This window comes from Nylanderia fulva, unplaced genomic scaffold, assembly GCF_048542155.1.
Source record: "Nylanderia fulva isolate GAGA-0341 unplaced genomic scaffold, ASM4854215v1 Scaffold58, whole genome shotgun sequence".
Classification (NCBI taxonomy): domain Eukaryota; kingdom Metazoa; phylum Arthropoda; class Insecta; order Hymenoptera; family Formicidae; genus Nylanderia; species Nylanderia fulva.
In genome coordinates, this window is record NW_028190676.1 from 477,039 (window position 1) to 503,117 (window position 26,079).

Sequence of the window (26,079 nt, forward strand, 5' to 3'; positions counted from 1 at the left end):
AAAAACGCCCTTTGGAAAACAATTAATAGCGCTTGTCTTCTGTCCTCCTTTAAATCAAACAACTTTTGTTTAAAACATTTTATTGTATAAAATTCATATTCTAAAATTTACTTCTTGAGATAGAGTAGCTTTTGATTAACCAATCGGAACAAAGAAAAACTATTCCACTCCAAGGAATAAATTTTGAAATGCAGCCCAGAGAAATGTCAGTAGTTCTATCTTCTGTCACCAATATCAAACTTTTGTCTGAAGTATTTTGTTGTATGTATAATTAGAAATAAAAAAGTTTTTGGAGGTGGCAAAATAGAACATTCGATTATATACAGAGCGTCCTCTTTTATAATGTCCTACCCCAAATAACTTTTATTTTTGATTGTAGAAAAAATGTTTCAGACAAAAGTTGTATGATTTCGAGGGAAGATGGTGCCATTAGTTTGACTTTGAATAGTAGCTTGAAAGCCACATAAAGGTCACCTTCAATTTCTTAAATAGAACAACCTATTTTCATTGTATATTCTTGCAGCTTATTTTAAGAGCTTTCCAAATAATAAAGTTTCCTATAATAAAGTATTTTTTCATTAAGTACTTTTTGACTTATAAAGGTTCGAAGTTGAAGGTCACGTGAAGTTCACTATCAATTTCTTTATTATGAATCCCCATTTTTTATTGCACGTTCTTGTATCTTATCTCAAGAGCTTTCCAAAATCCTATAATAAAATATTTTTTCATTAAATACTTTTTAAATTATAAAGGTTCGAAGTTGAAGGTCACTATCAATTTCTTTATTATAAACTTCTATTTTTTATTGCATATTCTTGTGCTTATCTCAAGAGCTTTTCAAAACCTTATAATAAAGTATTTTTTTTCCTTGAGTATATTTAAATTATAAAGATTCGAAGTTAACAATTTTTTGACATAAAATGTAAAATATTCAGTTTTTTTCGGTAATTATACCTGTATAAATATTATTTAGTAAATATAAAATATAAATTATTTAATTATATAAAATTACCACATTTTTATCTTCTCATTTAGGCAGTCGAGTTCCGTATCCGCAAATTGGAGGATTTGAGTCAGCAGACCGTGGCTCATCTCGGAGTAATTCATCGTTTCATGGCGACGTACATGCCCAACGAGGGATTGTCCGGCTTAGAGGCGCTGGATAACGTTCGGCAGCGTCGTATATCGGAACGCTCGGAGGCCTTCTCCGAAACAGACTCTCACACGCAACTACCGACGTCCGCGCGTCGCAAGAAATTTTTGCGTTCCTTCACCGACGCCGCTTACTTAAACGTCTGCCACCTAACGGAGGACGACAAGATATCTGAGATCGTGACTTCCCGCGACAATCTCAGCAGACACGATTCCTCCGCGAGTATAAACGCCCACGACGACGTGAAGACGACCGTAAGCTTGGAGACAGAAGGCAGCAAAAATGTACTCGAGGGCGAAGCGACCGGCAGCAAGAAGGAGATCCTGTCCGAAAGAGGAATGAGCACTAGTAGAGAGGTGAGCAGAGAGGTTAGCGTAGAGACCACCAGCAAGGAGCAGAGCAAGGAGGTCAGTCGAGAGACCAGTAAAGAGGCCAGCAGCGAGTACCCGGCCTCGTCGGACGTCAGGCAGGATTCCGCCGAGCGGATGTTCCGACAGGACTCCGCGGAGCGTAGCACCACGTGCAGGCAAAACAGCAAGACCCGCTCGGAATCGGACGACGTCATACTGCTGCCTCCCTCTTCCAATGTCCAGAGAGGAGTGACCTGGGCGGAGCCCCGGGTCGCCGTGATCCCTTCGACTGCCAGTGCCCAAAGGTCGATCCTGCTGACGATGCGAGCCGAGTACACGAGCATCACCGACGAGCTCGAGAGCTACTGCGGTCTGCTGAGTCCCCCGAGGACGCCGCCGATCTCGCCGCCGCCTTCGCGCATGTCGGAGATGTCGAATCCCGAGATGGCGTGGCAGATCGAGAACGAGCACCTGCGCAACGCCGAGGAGTGCGACTACCAGCAGATGGAGGACCTGATCCAGCGACGTTACTGCGCGAACGATGATGATGTGGCAGCGTCGGCTGGTGTCGCGAGCGAGGTGCAGATCGACGAAGCCGTCGTCTGCTTCTTCAACGTTTCCAGCGAGCATCGCCAGTTGCGCCGAGCCTCCGCGATCGAGGAGGACCCTCGCCGGCCGCAGCCGACTATCAGCGTCGCTCGCGAGATCGAACAGACGCTCGCGAGACCGGAAGCGGCCGATGCGAACGGCAAGAATTTAAGTACCGTACCTGCCCCCGCCTCCGAAACCATGTGTTGAAGGAGAAGAGGAATGTACAAGCTTGGAATAATTATTTTCATGCCAAACATTTGATGTTTCATGCTCAATTGTTTAGCAATACATATTGAAATTTTGAACAATTTTAAAACAATTGTAAGAAATTATATACACACACACACACACACAAATATATATATATATATATAGGGTGTCCCATAATTCGCGGACCACCTTTCATGGACAAGTAGAGCACGTTTAAACTGAATAGAAAAGTCATGTACCGTTTTGCTAAATTCGTAATAATTATTGAGTTATTAACTAAAATATCTAAACGAATGAGCGGGTAGAAAGCGGTAGGCCGGACTCGGTGGGCATGTCGGATGGCTTATTTGTTATATGCCGCTTAGTATCAAAAGTATCATCTTACTGCTCGCCGCTCGCTGCATGACCCCGCCTCTCGATCAGATAATGCTTTCTACCCGCTTATTCGCTTAGATATTTTAATAAATAAATCAATAATTATTGCGAATATCGCAAAATGATACAGGACTTTTCTATTTAGTTTAACATGCTCTATCTGCACATGAAAGGTGATTCGCAAATTATAAGACACCCTATATATATGTAATTTCTAATATATACATATATATATATATATATATATACTGAGAAAAAAATGCTGTTGATTCAATTGAACGTCGACGTTACGGGCTGCCATCAACATATGCAGTTGATTCATCAGTATTTTGTTAATTCAATGACATTATTAATCAAATCAAAATGTCATGCTTTTGTTTATACTGATGTACTGATGAATTAACTGCATATGTTGATGGCAGCCCGTAACGTTACGTTTAATTGAATCAACACACACACACACACACACACACACACACACACACACACACACACACACACACACACACACAGGGTGTCCCTAAAGTCCGTTACCACCCCTAATATTTCGGAAATGAATCAAAATTTGGAAAACTCATAAAACACGTGTTCGATCATTTCAAGGTGCTACTCTTTTAAGGGGGTCGGAGGGGGTCGCCCCTCAAGGGGGTCTAAGGGGGGCGACCCCTCTTGAAAATCTTAAATGAGACCTCCTATTTTTTATTACATATTCTTATCGCTTATTTCAAGAGCTTTCCAAAACACTATAAGAAAATATTTTTTCATAACTTTTCATAACTTTCGTAACTTTTAAGTCTCATAACTCTAAAAATACTTAATGAAATAGTATATTGTGTATCAAGTGCGGAAAGTTGACAATTGATCACGAGTGCGGGGGATGAACGCACGAGCCGAAGGCGAGTGCGACCACCCCACACGAGTGAACAATTGTCAATCCGCACTTGATACACACGATATTTTGTATTATAAATGCAGGCAAAGTGGCTTTGTGCGCGTTTTCTATGCGCGAGGTGGCCGATCACACGCCGCCATCTTGCAACGGCACGGTGCGAGAATAGCCGCGTTCAAAGTCATTGCCCACGGCTGAAGCCGTGACTTGATATATATATATGTATGTATATATATATATATATATATATATATATATATATATATATGTATATATATATATATATAGTATGTGTATATATATATATATATGTGTGTGTGTTGATTCAATTAAACGTGACGTTACGGGCTGCCATCAACATATGCAGTTGATTCATCAGTACGTCAGTATAAACAAAAGCATGACATCTTAATTTGATTAATAATGTCATTGAATTAACAAAATACTGATGAATCAAATGCATATGTTGATGGCAGCCCGTAACGTCGACGTTTAGTTGAATCAACAGCATTTTTTCTCTTGAGGGGCGACCCCCCTTAAAAGAATAGTTCCTTGAAATGATCAAACACGTGTTTTGCGATTTTTCGAAATTTTGATTCATTTCCGAAATATTAGAGGTGGTAACGGACTTTAGGGACACCCTATATATATATATATAATTTCTTATAATCTATATAAGGGGGGGCCCGCATAAAAAATTACAAGCTGTTTTCTCCGCTACTGCTCAAGATTAACTTGATTTGTTTTAATTAAATGGGACAAGGTGCCTGAAAATTTGATGGATAAAAAAATGTTGGCGATTTTTTACTCCTGAGTCCCCTTTGAGTCCTCGCCGCGGTCATGTTAGATTATGGCGTCAAAGGCGGGAAAGCACGCGTTTAAAATTATTAGATGCCATTTTTAAATAAAAAGATATTTCGATTATTATGGTATCTAAGAATTTTTAGCGTGTTTTCTCGCCTCTGACGTTACAATTCCAACATGGTCGGTGAGGAGCCTTAGAAACAAAAGGGAGGGCTTCCTCATTTTTTAAAAATGGAACCACTAATTTTTGCATATAAATCTTTGCAATATTTAGCATAAAAAGTTTGAAGAGTAGGATGACCAAAAAGTAAACAGTTTACGAGATATTTTGTACTTTAATGTGACATAATTTTACATTAACTATAAAATATCTCATAAAATATTCATTTTTTGATGATTTTACCCCATTATTTTTATGTGGGACATATATATGTATATATATAATATATACGTATATAATACATATATAACATAAATCATTATTGTATATATATATAATAAATATAATTAAATATAGATTATAATATAATAATTATAATCTTCAATGGGGTCTTCTCTTGCAATACAAAAATTTAAGCTACAGCTACAAGATATCTTCTTCAAGTTTTGACTTAGAATCGAAATATCACACGGGCTTGTATGCTCATAATATGCGAAATTAATTTCGCATGTGTGGCCTAAATAGTTAAATTTTTTTAGTAAATTAAGCAATTATGCATTTTACTGTACAATAATGTGTGTTTTTATCGAACTTTACATTATATTACTATATTGATGCTCTTAATTTTCTATAACGAACGATATATATGTATATGTGTAATTATCATTGATCTTTCAATACATTATTGTAGATAATATAGAAGTATTAAATGTGCAATTTTCTTTGCTCTAAGGTTGCTTACTGCATCTTAGAAATTATCTCTAGTACATCGAATTACATGAAAGTCATATAATAATGTACTGTGTTCCTAGAAAAAAAGCTGTGTATTGCCTTTACTACTATCAATCGTTTGATAGACTTTGTACATTCAAAATCAATCCTTCCATTCGATAGATTGTAACTTTGATTTTATACAGGATGATTCATTTTAATTGCCCTAGGCAAATAAAACTATGAGAGATACAAATAAATGTTTCAAACAAAAGTTTTTTGACTTCGAGGGGGACATAAGACGGTGTCATTAGCTTTCAAACCTTTATAATTCAAAAAATATTTCATGAAAAAATACTTTATTATAGGGGTTTGGAAAAATCTCGAGATAAACTACAAGAATATGCAATAAAAATTAGTATGTTCTATTTAAGAAATTGAAGGTGACTTTCAAATGATTATACAAAATCAAATCAATGACACCATCTTATATCCCCCTGGAAGTCAAAAAACATTTTTTGTACCTCTCACAGTTTTCGAAATATTTGTCCGGGGCGATTAAAATGAATCACCCCGTATATGCAATTTATTATATTTGACTACAAATAATATTGTAGAATAAATACTGCAACAAAAAATTATGTGTATAAGTACTTAGCAAATATAAATAACATCTCGTAATAATTGATGCATGGTCTCGATGTATTCATTTATAATTGTATGTAAACACGCCGTAAAGAATTAGAGGGTTGTGAAATACAGATTTATTGTAATCATTCTATATACAAATAAGTTAAGGCAAGTTAAAGGGACTGTAATTTTATATTATCCTTACTGCCAAATACTATTATAATGAAGATAATTTTTTAAGGTGTGTTTAGGGCCTTATAACAACGCAATTTCAACTGACCATGTCAGATATTTCACGGACCATTTAAAAGCAAACCATATCACGCAGAAGTTCTAGCGAACTAAGTCAGTCTGCGTTAGTACAATTGCAAATATTAAAACTTTGATATATATATCTATATCCTTAAAATATATGGAAAAATATAATTATATATAGAGCGGACAAAATAAAGCGTTAACAAATTTTTCTTGTTTCTAAAGAAAAATGTCTTAAATAAAGGTGTAGGATTTTGAGAGGAAAAGAAGATGATGCTTTTTCTTAAAAAGCGATTTTCAAGGTCATTTAAAGATCATTTTTATTTGAAACATTTTTCTTTAGAAATAATATTTTTGAAGATAAAAATGTGTAACGTTTTTATCTTGTCCACTTTACACACACACACACACACACACACACACACATATATATATATATATATATATATATATATATATATATATATTATAATTTTAAAAAGTTAAGAAGAGCAAATTTAATGTTCGCGACATAATAAAATGTGGCGAATTTAATGTTCAACAAACATTTAATGTTATTTATATTATATATATATATATATTTAATGTTATTTAAACATTAATATTAATGTACCTTAAATGTTACTTAATTGAACTTATTAGGTCGCTATTTATTTCGATTATATTGAAAAACTATATTTTCTACATTTTTGCTTAGCTTAATCATGTTTTATGTATACTATTGTATAATTATATATATTGAACTATTTTAATTAACTCTTATTGTGATGCGTTCGCAAACGATATTTAGAAGTCAGTAATATAAAATCAAATTTTCAAAATAATGTCGAATAATAATTGAATTATGTATATATACATAAATATATACATATTTGATAATTGAAAAATTATAATTGAATTATGTATATATACATAAATATATACATATTTGATAATTGAAAAATTATAATTGAATTATGTATATATACATAAATATATACAGGGTTTCCCAGAACTGGCGGAAGTTTTTAATGGCAGATTCCTGGTATCATTTGGAGATGATTTTTCCTTACAATTAGTGAAAATGTTGAGGGAGGCCATCATTTTTAGCATATTCCCAATTTTTGTTATTATGTATCTTTATATAACTTTATATAAGCTTATATTAAAATTCTATTAATGCAAATTCTACCTAAAATTAACTAAAGAATGTAGTTCTATTAATATTTTATTTCCACAAGGTTTTGTTTCCAAAAAAAGCCTTTATTTTCAACTGCTTATAATTCAAAAATTATTATTGGTGTCCCAACATTTTCGCTGAGGAAAAATCGTCTCCGAATGATACCAGGAATCTGCCGTTAAAAACTTTTCCGCCAGTTCTAGGACATCCTGTATACGTGTGTGCATGATGTATATATAAATGATACACATAATAATTATTTATTTTTATCAATTTGGAATTGACTTTTTCTTCTAATGAAAAATTCATGGCAAGTATCCAATTTTTCCATTCGTATGTATTTTTCTTAGATTTAAAAATTAAAATTCTATACCGATTTCATACTAATATATTATATATATATATATACCATATATATATATATATATATATATATATATATATATAGAGAGAGAGAGAGAGAGAGAGAGAGAGAGGGTATGATATATATATACATACTAATATATACTAATATATATATACATGTAGAAAAATGTGTTAAACAAAATTTATATAATTTTGAGAAGCGAAAAAGTTGATAATCTTGAATTTTTAATAAAGATTTTTTTAATGTGTTTGGAAGCATTCTATATTTTTAAATAAATTGTTAACTATGAAATATTTTATATTTAAAGTCTTGATAGTAAACCAAGAATAATATATGACTTGTGCACATTTTCGTTTATTTCCAACGAAAATTAATTTTTCGTTGGAGATGTACGCAAGAAACATCCGCGTATGGCTCTTAGGCCTTTCTTATTTGTATTTAATATAAAAGAAATTAATTTCTTAATATATAGGTTATATAAGAGTTGGCTAATTATAAATTGAATACTTTACGAGATATTTTATATTTTAATTTAATATAATTTTATATAAACAATAAAATCTCTCGTATATAAAGTGTGTATATATATATATATATATATATATATATATATATATAAATAATATTTATTAATATATGTTTCTTTTTTACGTACAAAATAAAGGAATCAATTGATGTAAAGAAAACCTATAATTATTTTTAAGAAAAATTAAGTTTTTGTAATAAATTACATATAGTTTTTCTGGTGTGGTTTTGGAAAAACACCCTATAAGTGTGTATATGTGTGTGTAAACTGCGTGTAATAAAGTATATAAATATAAATATATATTGCCCGTCTTATACGTTAAATTTATAAATATAAATATATATATTGTATGCACATAAGATATATATATATATATATATATACATATATAACATCTAAATATTAATTCTCTTTTTATAATCTTACAAATGCATCCTCAACTAGCGTGTGGTTCTTATTAGCCGTTTTTTATTAATTGTTTTAAAATATGTATGTGTTTGTGTATTACACATATTTTACGCATATACGAGGTACATATATACATACATATTTATATATACATACATATTTACATACATATTTATATTACATATTATACTTTACAAATTTATATATTTATTTTTTATGTATGTATAGTTATATACATATATATATACAGGGTGTCCCATAATTCGCGAACCACCGCGAATGGGCAGATAGAGCGTGTTAAACTGAATAGAAAAGTCCTGTATCATTTTGCGATATTCGCAATAATTATTGAGTTATTTATTAAAATATCTAAACGAATAAGCAGGTAGAAAGCATTATTTGATCGAGAGGCGGCGTCATACAGCGAGCGGCGACCAATGTAGTGGCGCCGAAAAGTAAGATGATACTTTTGATACTAAGCGGCATATAACAAATAAGTCATCCGACATGCACACCGAGTCTGGCCTACCGCTTTCTACCCGCTTATTCGTTTAGATATTTTAGTTAATAACTCAATAATTATTGCGAATATCGCAAAATGATACAGGACTTTTCTATTCAGTTTAACACGCTCTATCTGCCCATTCGCGGTGGTTCGCGAATTATGGGACACCCTGTATATATATATATATATATATATATATATATATATATATATATATATCTGTGTGTGTGTGTGTATTCTTTTTCTCTCTCGAAAATTTTTGTTGGATATTTTATATGAAATCAGAATACTAGTCATAGTAAATATAAAATTAAAATATTAGAGCGCATAAATATGTCGTATTAATATTGTAACAATTTTGAATTGCGAAGTATATTGAATTTAACAGCGAATATAAATAGAAGAAATCAAACAAGCGTTACCTGTCGATTAACTAAAACTAAATATTATATAAACTATTCAGAAACAGTCCATATATATCAAATATAAATATATTTATAAAAAGGATAAATAATTTTTGCGACCAATACTGGCTAATAAATATTTATATAATTAATCACCATTGGTGATTATTGACCAGTATTGATCGCAAAAATTATTTATCCTTTTAATTATTGACTGGCAACATCAAGAATTCAATTATTTATTATAAATATATATATATATATATATATATATATAATACGAAGCACATTTAATTTTAAGGTCCATTTTGAAAAAAAAGAACAAAAACAATTTATTATAGTAAAAACAATTCTACAAGCTTTATTACTTCATTTTTCCACATAATTATAGGTTTGTTTACTATTCCTGCACTAATGAACTAGTGCACACTGGTGCAATAAGTTAGAATGAGACATGTATATTTTGTCTCGCTCTAACTTATTGCACCAGTGTGCACTATATAGTTTATTAGTGCAGGAACAAAAAACTAACCCCATCATTGACTTCCACACATTTTTTATATTGTTTTAACAACTTCCTAATTCTATTGTAAACGTCTATGTCTTGAATCAGTATAGGAATGTAGAAAAATAAAATAAACCTGTAGAATTTTTTTGACTATAATAAATCATTTTTATATGTTAAGATCTTTTTTTATTTCAAAACGGACTTCACTTTAAAAACGCGCCTCATATGTCCATAGATTGTCCTTTCTTTTGTACAATCTCTTCACATATAAAAAAATAGTAAGAATAATGTTTTGCATTGTTTCTTTTAGAAAAAAATTTTAATTTGAAAAAAAAATTGTTCATACTTATATTATTATATACATAAATATATATAATTACATGTGTAATTGCGTAATGTATTTTTCAATGTATAGAATCTTATATAATTTTATCGCATTCTTTTAAAGAAAAACAATGTAAAAATTATTTTTCCTATTTTTCTTTTATAAACGAACAAAAGGGTATGTATATACATACATATACATATGTGTATATATATATATATATATATATATATATATATATATAAAATACAGAGTGTCCTACTCAAATATCTCCCAAACGCTGTATTAAATCGAAAAATGTTTCAAACAAAAGTTGTGTGGCTTCAAGGGGGCCATAAGATGGTAACAATGACTTCACTTATTTGGATAGTCGTTTGAAGGTCACCGTCAATTTTTTTAAATAGAACCACTTATTTTTCATTGCCCGGGAAGAAAAGTCCATATATAATCATATATAATATATATATATATATATATATATATATATATATATATAAGACTTTATATATAAATATAAATGAAATATGCTCATATATAAATATATATGATTATATATAAATATATATAATTATATATTATTATACAAAATAATAATGCTCCCAAGCGCAATCACCTATCTAAATACTGATCATGCTCAAGCATTGCTTAATGTATACATATAATCAAATATAAATAAATATATATGAGTCATTCCACGTCAATCGAGTCACTACCCAGAACAGATTACAATTTAAAATTTTTTTTAGGGTGCATAATTTATTAAAAATATAATCTTTCGAATGCCGTGTGCTAAAAATTAAAATACATAATGACGGCATAAAAAATCATTTACAACATATATTTTTTAAAGCAATTATGTGTTTTCTTTACACCAATTAATTGGTCTCATTATTTTATACATAAAAATATTAAGGTAAAATTACTGAAAATTGAAAGTTTCACAAATATTTCATATTTTATGTCAAAATACTAAATATAAACTTCAAGTATAATTCAAAAAGAACTGAATAAAAAAAGTACGTATTATAGTTTCGAAAAACTCAAGATAAGCTACATGAATATGTAATAAGAAATTGATTAATTTCATTAAAAATTTTAAGGTAATTTTTATGTTGGATCCGCCATTATATATCGCAATTTTTAGCATACGGCATTCAAAATATTATATTTTTTTAGCTTTTGCATCCTCGAAAAATTTTTTAAATTGTAATCTATTCTCGGCAGAGATAGTCCGCGATTGACATAGAATGACTCGTATACAAAACTAAAATTTTCCTATTAGATTAAAATTATATTTGATCTTATATACATATAAAGAGAGAAAATTTTTATATACATATAGTTTTATATAATTGCATATAATGCTATGTATATAATTGCATATAATTTTATATAAAATTGATCATAACATGTTATATATTATATAACACAATCAAATATATTTGCATATAATTATATATGGACAAATTTTCTGTAATCATTATTATATATATAGTTCTATATAATTTGGTATGGTGTTATATATTGTCATATCTGTGTATGAGATTATATATATTTACATATAATTTTATGTAATTAAATATAACATTATATTTATATATAATCAAATATATTTATATATAATTATATATATATAGTTATATATAATCATATATAATGTTATATATTGTCATATATAACCGTATATGAGATTATGTATATATTTACATATAATTTTATACAATTATATATATTTATATATAAATTATATATTATATATATTTATATACATTTATATATATTTAAATATAATTATATATGGATTTGTTTCCCAAGTGCATATATTCTTGTAGCTCAAGAGTTTTCCAAAACCCTATAATAAAATGTTTTTTATTAAGTACTTTTTGAGTTATAAACGTTCAAAGTGAACAATTTTTTTCCTTTAAAATGGACATTTTAATATATATACTATAATTTATTTTTCATTATATATATATATACTATAAATTATTATTTATTTATATACTGAAATTATTATCTATATATATACTATATATAGATAATAATTTTATATGTATAATATATATATATATATATATACATAGAAAAAACATATAGATATTTCACACATATAATTACATATAATTATATATAATATATATGCACTTTTGTCTCAAGTGAAAGTAGGGAATGATGACAAGTACGAGAAAGATGACCAATAAAAAATTTTAGGGAATTATTCAATATAGACAACGATACTGATTCATTAATGTGCTTCTCGAGTTATTTAAGAGAAACATCATTTTTGAAAAAAAAGAAATAACAAAATGTCTTGTTTTTATTTTTAAAATCTTCTCTTCCGTATTATGATTATTGCTTTACCCTATCACATATATATTTTGTCATCTTTTCCGTCTAAATATTGGCGATCATTTTTGCGACACTTGTTCTAAAATTGCACACATACGAATGTTGTCTTATTCATTGTAAAGAATTAAATAAAAGATGTTTGTTCAGAATTTGTTCGCATTCATGCAATTATCTTAAATACCAGATCAATTGAAAACTTGGTCTTTCGAAAGTCGATGAACAAACTCGACTAAAATCCAGTACTCCTTTAAAATACTGTTTTTCTTACCTTACTTTTATCCTAAAAACTAGTGTTGTGCTTAGATGATTTTAAAATTAGCTAGATAAAGATGAGATAAAAATATGTAAATTCATCTTAGATAAAATGAAGATGATTTTGTTTTAAATATATCTAGATAAAAGATAAAATTATATGGCGATTCATCTAGATAATTTTCTAGATAATAATTTTTAATCAATTGATACAAAGTTTCGCTCGTATATTGTAAATACAACTAGTGATAGATAAAAAGGTCAACTTATCGAGCAATTATTAGAGTTGTTCTATCAAATAAAATTTATTCCATGTATAAACTAAACATAAAACATTATGTGAAAGCTACAAACATTCTATACTCAAACTTAAGCGAAAATTACAATCATTATAAAATAAACGTTTCAACCACACGCGGTCTTCCTCAGTATTATATTACAGTAATTATTAAAAAATACAAAATCATACAAAAATTCCACATAATATCGAAAATTAATGTTAGTTCTTCAATAAGAGTCGAGAATTTATAAACAATTAAAGCGTGTTTCAATCCGTCATATCCAACAAATGTTCGCCTCGATATGATCTTTGATTTTAATCAAATCTCGAAAAGTTTCATTGTTAATATGCGAGAAATTAATACGTTCCGTAGGCGCTGCGATTAATAAAAAATTGACGATTAACGTATGTCAAAAATTAAAATATATATCCTTAACAATTAGCAATATGCTTACTTGACATCGTCCTTCTTGTCAATTTTAACCACGTTTTTTTTGAAAAAGTTATTGAAGATGACACAAGACAAGACCAACAATATAAAAAGACACCTCATTTCAAACTCTACTTAATCAAAGAATGTGCGTGTTTATATATGATCTAATACCTATGTTTAAACCGTTAATGTCCTATTTGTCTTATTATTATTTATTGTTTGCTAATTTATCCAAAATATCAAAATAAGACTCGCTGAGTAATACAGTATCTTTGTTTAAATTTAGCCCATTTTTTTGTTCTTTAATATGTAGCATCTCAGAGATGAGTCTTTTATAATAATTATTTATAATAATTATTTAGTTGTCCAGAATCTTTACGTTATCCCAATTAAATGTATGGTGTTCATTTCTTATGTGTTCAGAAATTACTGAATATTTCATTGAGTGCAACCTGATATTATTTTTATGTTCTTTTAATCTCGTCTGTAATTGCCCCCTCGTTTGGCCTACATAAGATGCATTACAATTATAGCAATTGATCTTATAAACAACATTCGAATTGCATGGATGTTTAGTTTTATCTTTCTGTGCTTTAATAATGTTATCAAGTTTGTTGAGACATCTGTATCCTACTATACACTGTATTTTTTACCGAGGAGACAATCATTTCTGAGATCCTATTTATATACGGATGACAAAGAATTTTTTATTAACTGATTCCTTTTCTATAATTTCTGTTCCTTCTATGTTAGCTTGTCTTTTTATAATGCTTTTTTTTAGATATGAGGTGTTCTATCCGATGATTAATTTTGTTAAAAATCAGATCAAGAGGGTAACCATTGCTTGTGAGTATATTAATGATTAACTCCAAATTTTTATTAAAAAATTGTGGGTGTGATAACAACAAACATCTGTCCACAAGGTTGTATATTATTCCAATTTTATGGCATAATGGGTGGTTAGAAAAAAAATGATAAAGTCCTTCCTGAGAAGGTTTCTTTTTGATATCAATCAATGTATATTGTGTTATTAATAATTTTTAGTGATAAATCCAAGAAATTCAAGCTACGGTTAACCTCTTGTTCTACCGTGAATTTAAGTTTATCATGATAGTTATTAAAATTATTAACTATCTGAGTCATATTAATCATAGAAGTAGCTAATATTATGTCATCTACATAACGGAAGTAAAACAAACATTTTAAATTTAACGCTTGAAGAACTGTATCCTCAAGATCTTGCATAACCAAGTCAGCTATAATTGGTGATAATGGAGACCTCATAGGGGTCCCAAAAGTCTGTTTGTAAATTATGTCATTAAATGTAAAATAAGTAGAAGTCAATATGAATTTTATACCACATATAAATTCGCTTTTCGGTATTCTAGTATTTGTTTCAATGTAATCCCATCTATCATTAATCCTATTAATCGCAAGATCTAGAGGTACGTTCGTAAATAAAGAAACAACATCTAAAGAAAACATCTTATCGTTCTCATCAATCTTTTTACCAGACAACATGCTGTACAAGTTTTTAGCTTTAGGTAGGCTAGTTTGTAAGATGTTTTGTAAAAACGAAGCCAGCGAGTATAAAGCTGTATTAACCGATGAAACTATGATTCTAACTGGATAGTTTTCCTTATGGATTTTAGATAATCCGTACGCTTTTGGAAGGAGAAAATCACTAGAACGTAATTTATAATATTCATTTTTTGAGATATAATCTTCCTTAAGCCATTTCTTCAACAAATCATTCTATTTTCTATTTTTTTGCACTCTATTTCTTTTTAATATATACATAATTTTTAAGACTGCTTATGTATAAACACAGTTATAAAAAAATATAAATTATAAAAAGGATATAAAAATATATATATATTTATATTTTTATTTATAAATTTTTATCGCTTACTGTTTAAGTTCTATTATTTAAGTATTTTTATGTGCTATAATACTTAACCAAAATTATCTGAAAATTATGTTAGATAATTTAATAAAGATAATCTTTATTAAATTACAAAAAAAATACTTTTTTTCATCTAAGGTGCAGATATAGATAATACATATTTTGATTATCTATATAAAGATAAGATGACGCCAAAGTTTCATTTCGAAAATTATTCAAGATATTAAAAAATATTTTAGACAAAAGTTTTATGGTAAAAAGACCTATTTAATCACATTAATAAAAGAGTGATGGCAAATTTTGCCCATTTTTAAAACCTCGAATTTAAACTTTTTTTCATGGCAAAATAGTATTATATTAGATAAAACATTAATCCCAGTAACATTTTACGATGAGCATAGGCACGATTGCGGAGATACAAGGAGGAAAGTGATAATTTTTAGTTAGTTCTATATATGAAAAATTATCACTTTCACCTCTTCATATCTAAAGAACTGTGCCTATGCTTATCTTGAAATTTCTCTGGGATTAATGTCTCATCATATAGTACTATTTGGCATAAAAAAAAGTTTGAAATTTGAGATCCCAAAATTCGACCCTATAAAATGGGCGAAAAACAGATCTTTTTGCCATCACTCTTTTGAAAAAATAATTTTCAAAATTATTAATCCCTAAAAATTATTTTTTCTCCAGCATGTGGCTTTTCCTTTCCTTCCTAGGATATCAAACTCTGGTTCTGCCCTCTTTATCAATCTGATAGATCCTCTCTTATCTCATTCATCAAAAGAAAACTTAATTATTTCCTCGGCCATTTAACAAAATTAGTTACCTACACTTGCCTTTACATAGTAATGATTATTGGGATGGTAGATAGTAGTAGTACTAAGAAAAGAAAGAAGAAAGCAAGGGCCTTAAATAAACAATAAATATGTTAATAAAATTATTGAATTGAATAAATTGTTCTGTATGATTTATGATTATTATTATTAATATTAATTTACAAATACTTTAATATTCTTATACAATAGTAATTACTTCCCATTGCACATTCGAAAGATTAGACATGTAGAGATGAGAGACAAATCTTTGAGAGAGACCTTGGTTTCGTATTTAATTCAATCTTTTGAGTCGCGAAAATCGTCTCGTCATCATATTCTTCTCTTTTATATCATCTTGTGCAACATAACTTTCTTTAGTTGCACGTGAATTTTAATTTCTTGAAAAAGTTTTCATTTCTCTTTTAACTGTGACAAACATATTATGTTATCAAATGAGAAATATTTTTATCGGCTCTCAATATTAAGAATAACATATGATATTTTAAATCGGCCAATAGAGCCCAAGCACGAAAAATTAATTCTTCGGAACTGTATCTCTTGGTTTGAGATTACTAAGTTCCATATATAAATTAATCTCGAACTTACATATGGAAAAAATAGGCGAGAAAAATATAGGTCCGAAAAGTTCTGCTTCAGCGACTTTTCGGACCTATATTTTTCTCGCCTATTTTCTCCATAGAAAAATATAGGTCCGAAAAGTCGCTGAAGCAGAACTTTTCGGACCTATATTTTTCTCGCCTATTTTTTCCATATGTAAGTTCGAGATTAATTTATATATGGAACTTAGTAATCTCAAACCAAGAGATACAGTTCCGAAGAATTAATTTTTCGTGCTTGGGCTCTATTGGCCGATTTAAAATATCATGTTATATTATTTTATACAGTATTTCGCAGAAAATTTTAATTCCAGCTTTTTGGATAATCACCTATTTCCTCGCATTTATATCACGCGGTTAAAAGTTATAATAGTAGAGTAAATCCTGTTTCCCTTTTTTTAAATAGCTTAAAAAAATGTAAATTTAATTATGGCTAAATGTGTTACAGATATCTTTGATCGTTGTGCACATGTACTCCTTAAAATTCTAGTTTAATAAAAAACACGTCGCATCCTTCTTTATTTCTCTTCACGTACACATTTACTTTTTCTCTTTTTAATATATACACAGCAAATTGATACCATCATTTCTTGGCACCAGAGTACTTAAATTAGGCGGTTGCTTTTAATCAATGGACACATAAATGTATCTTAAATATATTAATTAACAATACTTAGAATAAGATTTGAAGAAAGGCGAATAGCAGTGAAGACAAGCATTTTCCGATTTCATTGATACTTTTCGTACAATGCCTCTTATCAAATTGCATAATGCGTGTATTTTGCTGAATACAGAATAAGAAAATTTTAAAAATTCACAAGTTTTTTATGACGCATTTAAAAAAAATATTTTCAAGCTAATCGAAATATCGACGAATCAATCGACAAAATTAATATTTTTTCGATTTTATCTAATAAGCATTAAGGCTCCTGGATCCTCTGACGATGTTAGAATGTGATGTCAGAAGCAGAATAAACGCACCCTAAAAATTCTTAGATGCCATTTCGAAATAAAAAGGTATTTCGATGAAACTATTTCAGATGGCTTACATAATTTTAAAATTAATTAGATAAAGATGAGATAAAAATATGTAAAATTATCTTATTGTTAGATTGATAAGATAAAGATGATTTTGAATATATCTAGATAAAAGATAAAATTATATAACGATATTCATCTAGATAATTTCCAGATAATGTTATTTTTAAAACCGCTTATGTAAATAGTTATAAAAAAATGTAAATTATAAAACAAAAATAGAAAATATATTCATATTTTATTTGTAAGTTTTTATCGCTTACTGCTTAAATTCTACTACTTAAGTATTTTTATGTGTTACGATTCTAAATCAAATTATCTAAACGTTATTCTAGATAATTTAATAAAGATAACATTTTTTTTATGTAACAATAAGAATTTTTAATGTGTATTTTCTTGCCTCTGACGTCACAAACATGGTCGCGGCGAGGATCCAGGAGCCTTAAATGTAAAATAATATTATTAGAATTTAAATATTTCGGTAAAATCTGAAAATTTTTTTGGATATAACACGCAAATCAACGCTAATATATAATAATTCTTAAATCTTCATAATTCTCATATTTAAATTGTAGCATAGAGCAAATGACATGGTTAAATTATCTCCTGTATCGATAATACTTAAAGAAAAAGAATCACTTCTTTATAATTATTATAATTACACCTCACATTATCTTACTACATAAAACAAAAATATTTTCACTTCTATAATTATGATAATTATGATCTCATCAAGTATGATAAATTAAATTTCTTTTTAAATATTATTATTGAGATATTTATATAATTAAACAATTCTATACAATTTCAAATTTTGTGTAGTGGCATTGTGCATATATATATATATATATATATATATATATATATATATATACATATATAAACATATACTATAATATAGGATCTGTAAATATATAAGTGTTTATATGTATAGGCGCCCGCGTACGTATTTTGCACCTTGCTATCCGATTGTAAATAGAAAAGATCACAAATGTGATCTAATTTTGTGTTAGACTTAAGACTGAAAATACAAAATTAGCGCTCGGACAATTATACCTCGAGGAAATCCTTCAATAAGGTAACACGACGCTTTTCCGCAATATCCATTTGATTCTCTAGATCACCCCGATCCGTCGTTTCCGCTCGTTCAATTTTCCACGAGAGATTCTCTATTTCTGCTTCCAATTGAGCTTGCTGATACTCGAACTATTATATATAATAGGATAATTCAGTTTTTATCATTACGTGTATTACATACTTTAGTTAACACATACACTACTAAAAAAAAAAGGAACACTTCCTATTCTAAAAATTATATAAAAAAGGACATGTTGTTTTGTGTCTTGAAATTATGTATTTTTGACATTCTGGGTGTCAATAAAATTTTTTTTTGAAAAAATCTGCTCAAGTTTCATAAATGATAATATTTCGCCTACAAAACGCTATTTTTAAAAATTTTCCACAATTTTTTTACATAATATTGTAACTAAATCTGTATTTTTCAGAACAAGGAAAATAAAAAAATTTTGTAAAATCACTGACAGCGCATTTGATATTTCAAGCTTCAAAATACTTTCTCAATTTTTAATCTACGATGATTTTTTCGGATGAGTTGCAGTAGTTTGACAATAATATAATTTTTAAGATAGAAAAAGTGTTCCCCTCTCTTTTTGGAGGGGTAGTGTATATTTTTGTGAGATCTTACCAATTCTTTGCGAGGACTGGATTCCATATAATAAGCATATGGATATGTGTATTGCAAGGTGTAACGACAACGCGCTAAGAGTGATGCCGCCTCGAATAGATGTTGCCAGTCTATCCATGTGCCACTTGCATTCATCACCTTATTATTGATTCTCATCTTGATGCCTTCTAACGTTTGTTCCTCTAATTTCAACGATTTGCTGTGATTTTCCCACTGAATAAATATGTATGCAATAATATTTATCTATTCAAATTTTGCGAAAAAATTCACTAATCACAAAAAATCAAGGCTGGATAAGATAATGAGTTTTTGAAATTAAGTTAAATTAAAATTAGTTGCTTATAAAATTAATTTAGTTAAGTTAAAAGTTGCATTAACAAACAATTAACTCAGTTAAAATTAAGTTAAGATTAAATTAACTGAAGTTAAATCAAAAGTTAATTTTTAAAAACATTATTTATATTACATTAGAATTTTGTTTAATTCTTTTAAAATTTATAATAAAAAAATAACAAAGTTTAATCTTTATATGGAAAGAAAATATATTTTTAATAATTATAATTGATGACAAATGAACATAAAAATTAATAATAGTTTAATTAGAAATAATACGTTTATAACTTATAAAAAACCAATAATAGTATTCAGAGATAACAAAAACAAGTTAATAAGTTTAAGGTCAAATATAACTAGCTGAAGTTAAAATTAATACATTTTAAATTAACTAAGCTAAGTTAAAAGTTATTAACTTATTAACTTTTAATTAATTAACTTTATCATTTATATTAAGTTATTACCCAACCCTGCAAAGAATATACCAAAATAAAAAGTTTGAGAAAGAGACAGAGAGACAGAACTTACTCGTTCGTAATAATGAAGATATTTCTTGAGAGCTTCTCTCGCTTGCGCGTGAACGCTTTCATGTGCGATGTTCGGATTCTCTTTATATCGCGAACACTCGTAATACTCGCTACCATGTGCTTTCCAATCTCCAAGACACATCCAGCAGAAATCATGTTTACAGTTGTAACATTGCATGTGATTACAACCACCATTCTTCTCTATACAAATATGACATTTTGGACACTAAAATATATAAATAATTTTTTAAAAGATAAATAATTTTTAAAAATAAGGCTCCTGGCTTCTCACCGACAATGTTGGAATTGTGACCTCAGAGATGAGAAAACACGCGCTAAAAGTTCTTAGACGTCATTACGAAATAAAAAGATACATTGCGATAAAACACTTCAGATGACTTTAGTACACTCTTCAAATATCTCGAAAACTATCCTTTTGTGCTAAACTGTGCTAAAGCCATCTAAAGCAGTGTTTCATCGAAATATTTAAAAATGACACCTATTTCAGCGTGTGACGTCACAATCTAACATGGTCGCGGCGAGGAATCAGAAACTTTAGGTGTTTTCTGCAACATTGTAAATGCATTATCTCTAATTTCTAATTGTTTCCGAATCACTCACATCTTTGGTATGAGCACTAATGTAATTAGCTGTCTCGGAATCATCCGCACATTTTGTCAACCACTTTTTTATTGTACCACAATCGGTAGGTGCATGGTAATCCATACCACATCGGAAGCTAAAGCAATGACATTTTTAATGTAACAAAAGGTCTATCCTTTTCAACTGAACTAGCTGCACTAGTTCAGAGTTTATCCCTTTTCTTTCTCTGAATTAGTACAGTCAGTTCGGCTGAAAAAACTAGACCTAATGTAGACAAAAAAAAATATATATATATAGACATAGCATTAGTTGTAAGTAAATAATATTAATTATTGTGTTAGAAGTTAATTTATTACAAATTATTAATTTAATATATTAAATATATTTTTATTTCAAATTTAATTTTATTTCAAAATTAATTAATAAATTTTTAAGTTACAATTTGTTACTTTTTGAGTTATTATAACTGTAACTTATTATTTTTTAGAATTGGGTAACTGTTAACTGTAACTAAATACTTCCACAAAATAATTTTCTCAACCCTGAATAAATATCCGCACTCGTTTACCAGAATACAGTTTTGCATGATGAACACATGACTCTCTTTGCTCGTTGTTCCTTCGAACGCAGAACTATTTGGCAATTTGGACCAGGACAAAATCGTAGTTGCGGATGAGATTTGACATAGTCGCAAAAGGCAAACTGCTGATATCTCTCTCTCATGTTAGGCTTAGCAAGTAAAGAAAGGACAAAATCTTCTGGAACTAGAACATCGCAATCTTGTGCCATGCAACTTATACCTATGTGGAGAAAGGAGAGAAAATTAATAAATTTTAATTAAAAGCATAACAAAAATAAGACAACAAAGTAAAGCAACATTACTTACTTGTAGATATACCTTGAGTTATTTGTACTTCAAAATGCATACACCAACAGTCTTTGCAAAATGAATGTCCACACGTAAGTGTAGAAAACCTATCTGCGGGAGAAACCGTAACACAAACTGAACACACACCGCCTTTCTGACCCTTTGATCCTGGCACTTGTTCTGGAGTAGGTTTAATCTTCGAATTAATCAATAAACTGGAAGCATTGCTACGATACTTTGTGACAATATCTTGTAACGCCCAATTGTGTTTATGTAACAATACTTTAGCTAAAGATGGCGTTACATGAAGGCTATTACTTAACACTTCTACACTCTCGTTCAGGAGTCGTTCTACCTCCTCGACGCGCAAACAGTCGTATACAGCGTACTCTGGGTCTCTTCTGTTTTGTTCAGGATCGACATCGTTATCCACTTCGCCACCCCATTGATGAATATTGTAATAATCTTCATAGCCCGGATCACCACAGTCTGAATCCGAACAATCCATCTCACTGTCATTTTCACTCGACATCTGAAAGGAAAATATTTTGCACATTAGCCTCATTGTCAAACTTGTACATTCTTTTCATGTAATCAAGTATCGCTCAATATTAGAATGTTACAGTATTTTAAAAAGTTTATAGTAATATATTATTTTATATACATGTATATTATTACAATATTTTGTAAAATATTATTAAATCCATATACTTATTAACGTTTTTTTAGAATTATTAAAGATTGATGTAAATACATTTAATAATACTTTGAAACACTTACAATATAAAGATAAAATTAGTCCTAAATATTATTTGACAGAAACGTATCTTTTTTTTAAAACAAAATCCCGCTAAAATGACAAAATTGTGGAAAAAATTTTCCGAGGAATTAAGTGTAAAAAAACAATTGGATAAAATTTCGAAGAAGTAATTATTCACATGTGTTGAAAAAATTACGATGTCACGTTGTATATATTCAGTAAAATTAGAATATATTATACAACGTGTGAAATGTAATTCCGAAGCACCTCATATAAAAGAAAGCTTTTGAATTCTCATTTTTGTTCGGCCCTGAAAGCGAGATTTTCCTGTGAAATCTTTTTTTTCTCGCTAATCGCCCGAACATGATTTTTCGATAAACGATGCCGAATCCGCGACAATCGCGTCGCAAACAAAATGCAATTGGCAGACAATTTTGCGGAGGAAAATTCGTTTAACGACCCACCTTTGGTCGGCTACAGGCCTTCCTCGATTATCAAGAGAAATACATTTATGCGCTTGTTTTTACGAGATTCATGTGCGGCTTGTCAAGGGTGCTTTAAAAGAGTTTCTTTCTAAATTTTTCCTCTCGTAGTGATCGCGGAGACTTGCAGTTTACACCGGACTTAATGGTATAAAGGCCTACGCACACGATCATAAACAAGTAAGACCAAGACCACAGTATAACCAGTTATGTATGTATATGTATGTGCGAGAGTCACTCAGTCACCTTTTTGACAGATGTTACGAATGTCACGTGACGTACCGCCATATTCTTAGTTGAATAACGCGCAAATTTCGAAATGTAAATATTGGAAAATTATTGAAAAAGTAAAATATTTATATTTTATTATTTTTATTAAATATGTACTGTAGAAATAAAAAGATAATTATTTTAGAAATGCAGTTATTAATAAAATTGTAATATTAATAAAATATATAACAAAATATTATAAAAATAACAAAACTACTATATTATATAAAAATAAAGGATAAAATTCCGAATAGGTGAACTCTCCGATTTTTTTGAAACTACGCTATTTTTTTATTTTTGAATGCTGATTACGAATATGATAATAAAAATTTGCGACAAGATCATTTTCAAGGTTAAAACTCAAAAAAACTGAAAAAATATAACTTTTTAGACATTATTTCGATAAATATTAATGTAACAAAAAAATGTTTTAAATAAAAGTTGTAGTTCTTATAAAAATACATTAATTATGTTTTATACATTTTTTGCGTAAAATAGTTTTCGAGAAAATCGATGTTAAAGACTAAAAACGGCCATGGTTCCGAAAACAACATATCTCAGTTGCAAACCCATGTGGAACCTCGCTTCGCGTGGAAGTGTATGCGTGGAAACAGTGGATTCCGCCCCCCCTGCGGAGGGCTCCACTACCGAAAAACTAGACAAATAAATTTGCGTGGAACCTCGCTCTGCGTAGAAAGTTGCAAACCCATGTGGAACCTCGCTTCGCGTGGAAAAGTGTATGCGTGGAAACAGTGGTTCTGCCCCCCTTCCGGAGAGTTCCACTACCGAAAAACTAGAAAAATAGATGTGCGTGGAATCTCGCTCTACGTAGAAAGTTGTAAACCCATGTGGAATCGTATATGTACTGCAAAGTACATGCTTAGAAAGGAGAACAGATATAAGATTTAGATTCCATTGTTTTTGTTGAAAACTCACTTGTACGGTAAAAAGTAATAGGACATATAAATGTTTTTCTCTGTAAGATCTGAAACTTTTGTTTAAAATATTTATCATGATTTTTCGTATTTATTGAGATAAAAAGTTAAAAACTATAAATTTTATGGGTTTTTCATAATTTTTACAATGAAAATGAGAGAGGCGCCAATTTTCGCTATGATATTCATAATCAGCGCATCAAAATACGTAAGAATACTGAGTTTTAAAAAAATTAGAAGTGAGCACTTTTCGGAACTTTACCCGTTTTTGGTCTTTAATATCGATTTTCTCAAAAACTATCACTTTTACGCAAAAAAATGTATAGAACATAAATGATGTATTTTTATAAGAACTGCAACTTTCATTTGAAACTTTTTTTGTTATATCAATATTTATTGAAATAAGGTCTAAAAAATTATATTTTTTTAGTTTTTTGAGTTTTGACCTTGAAAATGACCTTGTCGCAAATTTCCATTATCATATTCGTAATCAGCGTTCAAAAATACAAAAAATAGTATAGTTTCAAAAAAATAGGAGGGTTTACCTATTCGGAACTCCACCCAAAATAAATTACAGTATTGCATCATTAATGCCTCCTCGCCTGCTAAGGATTTTACAATATATTGTATAATATAAATATACTTTATATTACATATATATATATATGTAATATATATTATATTACACATATATATTATATTACAGTGTTGTGCTTAGATGATTTTAAAATTAGCTAGATAAAAGATAAGATAAAAATATATGTAAATTTATCGTAGATAAAATAAAGATGATATTGTTTTAAATATATATTTAAGTAAAAGATGAAATTATATGGCGATTTATCTAGATAATGTTCTAGATAATAATTTTTAAGACTGCTTATGTATAAACACAGTTATAAAAAAAATATAAATTATAAAAAGGATATAAATATATATATATCAATATATATATATATATATATATATATATATATCTCATGGATGTAGGAATAATATACAAGATATCCGGTAATTGTCACCTCAACCGTCGTATGTAGATAAAGTGAGTTAAACCGAATAGGAAAGTCCTCTACCGTTTTGCGATTTGCGCAATAATTATTGAGTTATTAAATAAAAAAGATCGGCCAATCCACGCGAATAGAAGCGCGCGACGAGAAGAGACGTCCTACTGTAACACGATACACGAACATTTTTTGAACACGAATCGTACATAGTCATCGTTCGCTCCTCCCTCCGCTTTGCCGCACGCCGTGTATAGGTTCATGTGCAGCATGCTGTCGCAACAGTTTGTTACTATTGGTGAAGTTCAATTGAACGAACAGCAAAGGCAGTAAAGCAAAAGAACACGCAACTAGTTGATTCTAATAATTATTATCATTGTATTAGTTAAATAATGGATTTTTTAAAAATAAAATTAATTATTTTGAAAATATAAAAGTAAAAATCGTAATTTTAACCTTGAATTAATAAGAGAACAAAGAAATATGCTCTAATAAATTTTGATCACGTGACTGATTTGCTGCTGCAGCATGCTGCGTATGAAAAGGCGTATGAAATATCGTGTTGCAGT

The 26,079-nt window shown here is 29.2% G+C and overlaps 2 protein-coding genes across 9 annotated transcripts in view; one reads left to right on the top strand and one right to left on the bottom strand.

The window, feature by feature from the left end:
• Positions 1-10,574, top strand: part of Trpm (transient receptor potential cation channel, subfamily M) — a 34,233-nt gene extending 23,659 nt beyond the window's left edge. For all 7 annotated transcript variants that reach the window (XM_085487614.1, XM_029303711.2, XM_029303712.2 and 4 more), the window contains one exon: positions 1,036-10,574. In XM_085487614.1, the coding sequence (XP_085343740.1) occupies positions 1,036-2,301 (1,266 nt within the window). In that variant the 3' untranslated portion in view covers positions 2,302-10,574. The remainder of the gene's footprint in view (positions 1-1,035) is intronic.
• A 6,901-nt stretch (positions 10,575-17,475) lies between these two features.
• Positions 17,476-23,497, bottom strand: ari-2 (E3 ubiquitin-protein ligase ari-2). 2 transcript variants are annotated; one of them, XM_029303707.2, is made up of 8 exons: positions 23,284-23,497; positions 22,078-22,591; positions 21,760-21,991; positions 21,210-21,327; positions 20,590-20,814; positions 19,729-19,941; positions 19,080-19,229; positions 17,476-18,464 (listed from the first exon to the last, which is right to left on the bottom strand). In XM_029303707.2, exons 2-8 carry the CDS (start codon positions 22,589-22,591, stop codon positions 18,432-18,434), a joined length of 1,485 nt encoding a protein of 494 aa, XP_029159540.1. In that variant the 5' UTR covers positions 23,284-23,497; the 3' UTR covers positions 17,476-18,431. The 2 variants fall into 2 exon arrangements, with proteins under 2 accessions (XP_029159540.1, XP_085343719.1); XM_085487593.1 differs by having other exon boundaries at positions 17,476-19,229; positions 23,284-23,496.
• Positions 23,498-26,079: the final 2,582 nt, after the last annotated feature.